Source organism: Carlito syrichta, unplaced genomic scaffold (assembly GCF_000164805.1).
Source record: "Carlito syrichta isolate Samal-C Ts95f unplaced genomic scaffold, Tarsius_syrichta-2.0.1 Scaffold314313, whole genome shotgun sequence".
Classification (NCBI taxonomy): Eukaryota; Metazoa; Chordata; class Mammalia; order Primates; family Tarsiidae; genus Carlito; species Carlito syrichta.
In genome coordinates, this window is record NW_007258409.1 from 300,146 (window position 1) to 309,453 (window position 9,308).

A 9,308-nucleotide genomic window follows, 5' to 3' on the forward strand; every position below is an offset into this window, starting at 1 on the left:
TGTTTTCTGCAGTTTGTTTCCAAGATCCATATGAATTTGTTTGTCTTCCAGATACCCTATGTTCCACAGGTATTTTGTAATGCTTTTTTGAGGAAAAAGAAAATGAAGCCACAATTACTAATCGAAGTCTTCATCAAGACAGGAAAAATAAACGAGTCATACTTCTGTGCCAGGGATGATTTCTGCCAGACTTGGAGAAGTAGTAGCTCCTGACTTGTGGCTGTAAGCATGAGCACATATGAATTTGTCTGTTAGAAGAGAAATGTATAAACTGTAGTTTGCCTTTCAATATTATTTCTATCGAGCATAGCAGTAAACAAGTCACATCCAACAAAGGTAAAGCTCTCTGGTAACACACATGGGGCCAAAACAACCTAGATCTCTGGTTTTGGCATGTAGCTAAGTGAAACCAGAACTGTGGTAATTTTTTTGGCTATAGAATGAAATGCTGGGATCCCTGTTGAGGACACCCAGTTGTTACAGAACACTTCTTAGTTGAAGTTCTGCTGAGTTAAATGTCTTGAAACTCACAGATGCACGGGATTTATCTCTTCTCAGATAGATTTATTGCATAAAGATCTGGCACTAGAGCATGAGGAAAAAATGGAAAATGGGGCCAACTGTTGGGAGGGAATTTTAAGACACAAAGGACCTGATTCTTACAGCCCTACATTCCATCTGAAGCAAGTAATTCAAATGGTTTTCTACCTTCTAAAGTTCTTCATTTAAATCAAGAAATGGGACACAATCAAAGTACCTGAGGATAGTTCCCAAATTAGTGTAAGGCAAGCTGTCCAAAGGATGTAGAATCAAGCTGATATGGGAGCTCTTGCAGGCAAGAGAATGAGTGCAAGAGAGAAGTCCCTGAGTGAGCAAGAAGGGACAGGATTGGGGCCTTAGTGGCTGACCAGATTTGAGTAGCAGCAAGACAGGTCCTCCTTATAAAAGAAGGGGACTAGAGTACGTGGGCAAAGATGGAATATGGGTTGGTGAGATGATTAACATGTTCTTCTGATGGATTTCGTTGTTGCTGTGCAACCAGAAGCAGGCTTATCAACTAGGACTGCGGAGGGTAAAAAAATGATAAAGTTTGAGAAAATGTGGAACCACAAACAGAGTGAATTGTTAAGATCAGCAGTGATTTATCTAATGAATTTTCTAGAACAGCACTATCCCACAGAAATATAATGCAAGCCACCCGATTCCTAAAAGATCTAAAAATTGACCTTTCACATAACGCCGCAATTCCCCTACTGGGAATATACCCAGAGGAACTCAAATCACTCTATGAAAAAGAGACCTGCACATGTATGTTTATCGCAGGCTTGTTCACAATAGCAAGAACATGGAACCAACCATGCTGCCCATCAAAAGAGGACTGGATTTTTAAAATGTGGTACATATACACAATGGAATATTACGCAGCCATAAAGTAGGACAAAATTATGAACTTTGCAGCAACTTGGATGGACTTAGAGGCTATAGTACTGAGTGATCTATCACAGAAACAAAGATCTGAGTATCACATGTCCTCACTCATAAGCGGACCTTGAACAACTATCGTAATACTACAAGAAAGGGATTGGCAGTAGAGGGAAGTTGCCACAGAAGGGTGGGGGGTGGGAGGGGCAGTAGTGGGAAACTGCCAGGGAATGGGGGCACATCTCATCAACAAGAGCACCTGCATAATGAAGATTTGGATACCTAACCCTAAATTGTACCCACATAGTTAAAATTTTTTAAAATTTTTAAAAAAGAAATATAATGCAAGCCACCTATGGATTTTTTAATCTTCTAGTAGCCACACTGAAAAAGGTAAAAAGAGGCCGGGCTCGGTGGCTCAGCCTGTAATCCTGCGCTTTGGGAGGCCGAGGTGAAAGGATTGCCTGAACCCGCGGGTTCGAGACCCACGTGGGCAACTTGGCGAGCCCTCGTCTCTACAATAAATCAAAAAATTAGTCGGGTGTGATAGTTCCAGCTACTTGGAAGACTGAGGCGGAAGGATCGCCGGAGCCCAGCAGGTCGAGGCTGTGGTGGCCAGGAGCAGCCACTTCACTCCAGTCTGGGTGACAGTGTGAGACTCCAATTCAAAAAAAAAGAAAAGGTAAAAAGAAACAGGTAAAATTAATTTCTAATAACATATTTCATTTAACCCAACATATTCAAAATATTATCATTTCAACATGTAATAAGCATTAAAAATTATTGAAATATTTTAGATTCTTTTAGTGCTATGTTTTCTAAGGCCAGTGTGCATGCTCTACTTCAGCACATCCCAGTTCAGATAAGTTACATTTCAAATGCTCAGTAGTAGCCACATGTGGCCAGTGGCTACCACATTGGACATCACAAGTCTAGAAAATGAGGAACACTAAGGGTCCGTGGAGATCGGGAGCCATGAACTGACGTTTCTTTTTCTTTCTCAGCCACATTCAGAGCTCATGGGCAGATGTGGAGTAGGCAGAGGGTTGAACTTGATCAGGAATAGAGTTTTGCAAGCAGCTATTCAACCAGAGGGAAAAAAGAAAAGGAAATTCACAGCACGTACAACCAAGTGATTATACAAACTGGCCATACAACGTAAACCACAGAAGTTAGAATGGGGTATAAGAGGGATGTGAAGAGGTGGTAGGGGCAGTGGATGTTCTAGCGGGGTCCAAGAAGTTTAAGAAGTGCAGATGCTATGCAATATACAAAAATGTCTAGATAATCCCTGCCCTCAATAAGCTGATCCTGAGGGCAGATTTACCAATAACCATGCTATTAAGACAGCATGTGATAAATGCCAGAGAAGTAGCATGAAATGTGTTCTATGTGAGTTACAAAGAAGAAGAGTTCACCTCTAATTAAGATGACCTATGAAGGTTCACAGAGAAGGTGGCAGGTAAATCAGGCCTTGAAGGATAAGCAGGATTTTAATCAATCTGTGGGAAACATGGTACAAAGTGAGGAAGAAGCACAAGCACAGACAGAAAAGCAAAAATGTTCAATATTGTGGGGGACGAAAGTAAAAAAAAAAAAACAAACCTTAATATTCATTGAGAGAGCCATTAATTACAACAGAGTAGACAGCCTATAAATAATGATGGGTCTTTAAAGAAAAGTACCGGGATAATTTCCCTGGAAGAAGAAAGATCGCATTATAAAATAAAGTCATCTTCCCTCCCAGAATACAATGATTCCCAGCAGTGGGAGAAATAAGTGCCAAAGATTATTCCCATGAAATAAATTCCCTTTCTTTCTGGCCCACCTCCTCACCCCTACACACACACACACACACACACACACACACACACACACACACACACACGTGTGCACACATGCACGTACACAGTCACACAGAGCATTCATCCTTCCTTTAGAATTCAGTCTCACATACGTCATTCTCTTCTGTGGAAATGGTCCGTCACATCCAAAGAGAAGCAGCACATTTACCTTTCATTCTTAGATTCCAGAAGAAAACATTTGGAAAGGACTAGGATCAGAGTAGGTGAGATTAAAGGGCTTTGATTGCTATTAACGTTTTTTTAAAAGTAGGATACGCCCACCACACAGACCCAGTTTATAAATCTTTTCTAAAACAAGTTGCATATATACACTGTAATCTTTCTTTCTAAACCTGATGCTGTTTCCATTAAAATGTAAAGAGAAAAACAGCATTTCACATTAGTTTGGTTCTCAACAGTCATCATTGAACAACAAGAAATTTAGTGTTTTCCTAAGTATGTGCAGACTGTTGTTGAAAAAAAATTACCTTATTTTGTTCCAGCTCTAAATGGTGAGGGAAATTTGCCAGGAGGTCCACATCCTTTTTTCACAAGAACTTCCTCCTTCAATTGGAATATTCAGAAACAGGGAGAGCTATATTTTTCCATGAGACTTTAATAATACTGTATTTTGCATTTACATATCATAGATCCTTGGTACTTCATAGCTCATAGCTAATTATCACTTTAAATTTACAAATGAGTATATGATAGCACAATATTTAGAAGTGATTCTTCTCTCACCCAACAGTAAGTAATTAATGCCAGGATTAGAATTCCTAATGACTGATATATGTGGTCCTACAACTGAAGATCGTTCTCACAACATAAAATGAAGTATCCAGTAAACAGAATGTAGCAATTATCAAATATCCCGTTTATTCAAGATAATTTTAAGAACTGTGGAGTTTTATCATATAAATAACCATATTAAACCTTACAAACCTACATCAATATGAATATAGATTAGTTTGATCATCCAATCAAAACTAATACTTAATATAAATTAATAAGTGTATATACATATCATCAAATCAGTTCCATAAAGTAAAATACCTTTCAATCAAAAAGTCAGCAAACAGGTCAACATATTTTAAAATGTGAACTATTGCTTTAAAAGTCTTTCACTAATGTGCTATAATTTTGAAGATTACAGATGCCACTGGTCAGACTACTCCATGTACCATCAAGTTTCTCCTTTTTGGAAATAAAACCATCAGTTGTCTGCTGATTCAATTAGGAAGGGAAGATATCCAGTTCTCTTAACAGCCTATCTATGGTTTTGATCCCGATGTCTTTAACACTCATATGTCCGGGAGATTCTGTAAGATCTGTCTCAAAGAAGCACAGGCTACCACATGGGCATCTGAAGGCAGATTGGCAAGTGACTGAATCAGCTTCTTGACTATTGTCTTCAAACACTGGTGGGCAGCATTCAAGTCTCTGTCAAACTGCTGTCCTTCCATCTGTAGAGCCAAGTGACTGCAGATGTTTCTGAACTCAACACTATCCTGAAATGAACAGCAAACACAAACATTAGATGGATTACGGGGGACATTAGTTGTGCTCTGCTTATCCAGCTTCCACCCCCTTCTCTTCTGGTGACAACTCAATTTTTATCCAGAAGAAGTACTCTCCTCTATTTCCAGCCTGTGCAATTTGGCCAAAGCTGATCACATCTCCAGGGACCAGGCCAATCAGAGCCTATCACCCCATGCCACATGGACTAGTCGTGGATGGACAGGCGATCTAAGCAAAGGTCAATCAGCTACAGTCCAAGATGTCTGCTAGACAAGCTCTAAAGAGGATCTGCTATCCTCTGTAACTGAGAAACTGTTGGAAAACATCTTGCCATCCTAAGGACAGAGGCCAAAGGAGAATGAAGCCAACACAGAAGAAAGTAGAACCAGGAGATTTAAAAAGACAGTCTAATTACACTTTCTGAGCATAGGAATCTTACTGTACTCGAACCCTAGGATTTTTTGACTGAGTCAGTAAATATCCCCTTTTTACTTCCAGTTGGAGTTGAGTTGCTGTTACTTGTTTCTAAAAAAATCTATGACAAATACTCAAACAGTCTGTTTCTATTATTCCATAACCACTGTGTTCAGTATTCTAATACAGAATTTGTTATTTATTGGACATAGTCTCAAGAAATTCCCAGTTCAAATTTAGAAAGAATAGTTCCCAAATAGTTTAAAAGAATGAAACAATTCAACAGCTTTTTAATCCCCAAATGTCTCACATTCTAAAATTCATTGTAAATAAAAGGCATATTGGAACTATTCTGCATGAGAGATAATGTTGAATATATGATCTCTTTTTTAATACAGGGAAATGACTTCCCCGGACTTCCAGTTCTGGCAACTCAGCACATTTACAATTTCTCCCAAATCTTTGCTACCGAATTGCTAGAATTCTAAATAAAATAGAGCAAACATTCTCTCTTAGCTTGCAAGAAAGTAAGGGAAATCCCTAAAAGGCCAAAAATATAGAAAAACGGATCGTTTTAGCTGCCTACCAGTACCATCAAGAAAATTAGTCTCTCTTGAGCTGGATTTGAGGCAGAGGGTAAAGTTGCCCCTGAGACTGTGTAACTGTGGACCTGTATTACATAGTTGTTGAGTTTGTGTGTATACCATATACACATTTTTGAAACACCCATGTTAAAAAATTAACTTAAAAATCAGAACTGTGCTGAAGTAGCCATGAGCACATGGTGAAAGCAAACAAAAACCTATTCTAGGGAAGAATGTCTACAACCCATGTCCCACAAGGATATTCCCATAAAACCTATGTTGAAGACAAACTCAAAATATGAAATTTTAAATACCATGATATAGCAGATGCAATGTGGAACAGGTTTAAACTATAAGAATTTCAAATAGAGACTATAAAATACATTTAAAATACTTAAAGTTATAAAATAATAAATTTTTAAAAAGTGTTTTAAGGAAAAACAGGCTTGAAAAAGGACCAAATCCATTTCTAGAAATGACAATTATAGTAAAAATTTAAAACTCAATGGACAGCTTAAACACTTGATTAAATATATCTAACGTGAGGATTAGTGCTATAAACTGGATGATAAATGTGAGAAAACGACCCCGGAATGCAATATTGAAAGCTGAATACATGGGAAATATGAATGAGAGGTTAAGTAACATGGACGACAGAATGAGAAAGTTCAACAAATACATTTATTTTCAGAAGAGATGAGAGAGAATGAGAGTGAGGCAATATTCAAACAGAGAATGAGAATTATCCAGAGTTGATCCAAAACATTAATATTTAGATTAAGAAAGTAAAATGGAGGAACTCATATTATTCTACAAAAAAGATACCTGCACGCGTATGTTTGTTGCAGCTCTATTCACAATAGCAAAAACATGGAACCAACCGTGTTGCCCATCAAAGCAGGACTGGATAAAAAAAAATGTGGTACATATACACAATGGGGTATTATGCAGCCACAAAGAAGGACAAATATATAGACTTTACAGCAACTTGGATGGATTTAGAGCCAATCATACTCAGTGATCTAGCACAGAAACAAAGAACAGAGTCCCATATGTTCTCACTCATAAGTGGACTTTGAACAATTATAATATTATAAGAAAGGAATTGGCAGTAATGGGAAACTATCGGGGGGGGTGGGATTGGCAGTTGAGAGAAACTGCTAGAGGAAGGAGGGGCATACCTCATCAACAAGGGTACCTGCATAATCAATGTTTATATACCTAACCCTGAATTGTACCCCACATCTTTATAATAAAAATTTTAAAAAAGAAAGTAAAATGAACCTTAAGAAGAAAAAGTTACATTAGATTCAAATCAAAACGCATTGAGACAAAACTACTCTTAAAAGCAACCAGAAAGAAGAAGTTCTCAAGGAATGACAAGACATATAGCTGACTTCTCACCACCACAACTGAAGTGAGAAGAGAATGGAATAATAACTTCAAATAACTATTGATCTAAATTTTTTTATTCCAACCAAATTATTATGTAAAACTCAGGGTAAAATAAATATACTCTCTTTGAAAAGGACAGAATTATCGCAAACAGATCTTTACAGTTAGATCTTTCTAAAGACATAATTTCGAAACAGGAAATTTAATTCAGAAGGAATGAGATGCAGGGTGCAACAGTGAAAAAAGAAACTCAAAAAAATGATGTAAATCTAAAAAATGTATTGTTTAAAAAATATATAACAACTACCATCAACACAGCAGGGACACAACCCACAGAATGGGGAAAAATATTTGCTAATTGTATGTCTGACAAATGCCTTACATCCAGAATCTATAAGGAACTCAAACATGCCAAACAGAAGAGAAAAAAAAAAGCCCTATTAAAAAATGGGCAGAAGACCCGAATAGACACTTCTCAAAAGAAGACACATGAGCAGCCAAAAGACACTTAAAAAAAATACTCAGCCTCACTAATCATCAGAGAAATGCAAATCAAAACTACACTGAAATACTACCTTGCCCCAGTAAGGATGGCCATCATTAATGAATCAAAAAACAACAGATGCTGGTGTGGGTGAGGAGAAAAGGGGACACTTCTATACTGTAGGTGAGTGCAAACTAGTGCAACCTCTATGGAAAATAGTATGGCAATATCTAAAGAAACTAGAAATTGACCTTCCATATGACCTAGCAATCCCCCTCCTGGGAATATATCCAGAGGAACACAAATCATTCTACAAAAAAGACTGTATGTATGTTTATTGCCACGATATTCATGATGGCAAAAACATGGAACCAGCCTTACTGGCCATTGAAAGCAGACTAGATAAAGAAAATGTAGTACACATATATGATGGAATATTACACAGTCATAAAGAAGGACAAAATCATGGCCTTCTCAACAAATTAGATGGAATTGGAGAGAATCTTTCTTAGCAATCTATCACAGAAGCAAAGGACCGAATACCACTTGTTCTCACTCCTAAGTGGGACTTGAACATTAAGAACAAAAGCTTGAGGGAGGGATCATCAGTCACAGCACACTGCCAAGGGGGTGGGAGGGGTGGGTGCCTACAACAACACAAAGGCTACCTGATTCTAAGCCAGGTGAAGTGAGAGCCAGTTGGAGGTCCAAATTTCACCTGCACATATATTGCTTATGTACCTAACCTTGACTTGTTCTTCACATCTTTATAATAAAATTAAATTTAAAAAATTATAACAACTAATGTGGGTTTTACAAAAGCAAGACGGTTCGAAAATTCTGAAGAACAGTAATGCAGGGTGAAGTGGAATTCTAAGCACTGTGTTCCTTAAGAGAAAGGCAAATTGATACATTTCAGACTTGTTAAGTATGTGTGTGAAAGTGCAAGGGTTATCATTAAAAGGAGATAAAAAATATATAAAACTTCAAAACCAGCCAAGGGGAAAAGTGTATGAAAATTTTATAGATCCTAACTATATAGAAGATAAAAATGAAGAAATAAAGACACAACATAAGGCAAAGGAAACAGAAAGTGCCAAATAAGATGTAGAAGTAAACCTATACATATCAGAAAGCATAATAAATGCAAACGGACAAACTTTTGAAAGACAGTGATTACCAGATTGGTTCTATATGCTTTTTACATGCAATACATTTATAACGTAAACCACATAAAAATGGAAAGTAAATGGATACTTAAATATATTCCAAGCAAATGAAGTCAAAATAAAACTATGAAAATCATTATTGGGGGTAAAATAAACTGTAATTAATAAAAGAAATAATTCCTCAAGAAGTATCACAGTTTTGTACTTGTATGTGCCTACTATGATAACTTTTTTTTTTGAGTTGGAGTCTCACTCTGTTACCCAGACTGGAGTGCAGTGGCCGCTCCCGGCCATGACTGTCTCTGAGATTATAAGCACAGGCAAAGATACTATTTAAACATTCAGAGTATATTGCTAATGTGTTTCTTTTTTTGCTTTCATTTCAAGAATTGCACCACCAATGGAAAGCAAGATATAATTAGATTAGAAAGATTTATTCCATCAATCTGAAATTTTTCCAAGTACTGTTATAAAA

The 9,308-nt window shown here is 37.2% G+C and overlaps 1 protein-coding gene across 1 annotated transcript in view; it reads right to left on the minus strand.

Moving 5' to 3' along the window:
- Window positions 1-3,864: 3,864 nt before the first annotated feature.
- Window positions 3,865-9,308, minus strand: part of DLEU7 (deleted in lymphocytic leukemia, 7) — a 17,397-nt gene continuing 11,953 nt past the window's right edge. Inside the window, exon 4 of the mRNA XM_021719216.1 lies at window positions 3,865-4,777. Coding sequence (XP_021574891.1) covers window positions 4,571-4,777 — 207 coding nt within the window. The 3' untranslated portion in view covers window positions 3,865-4,570. The remainder of the gene's footprint in view (window positions 4,778-9,308) is intronic.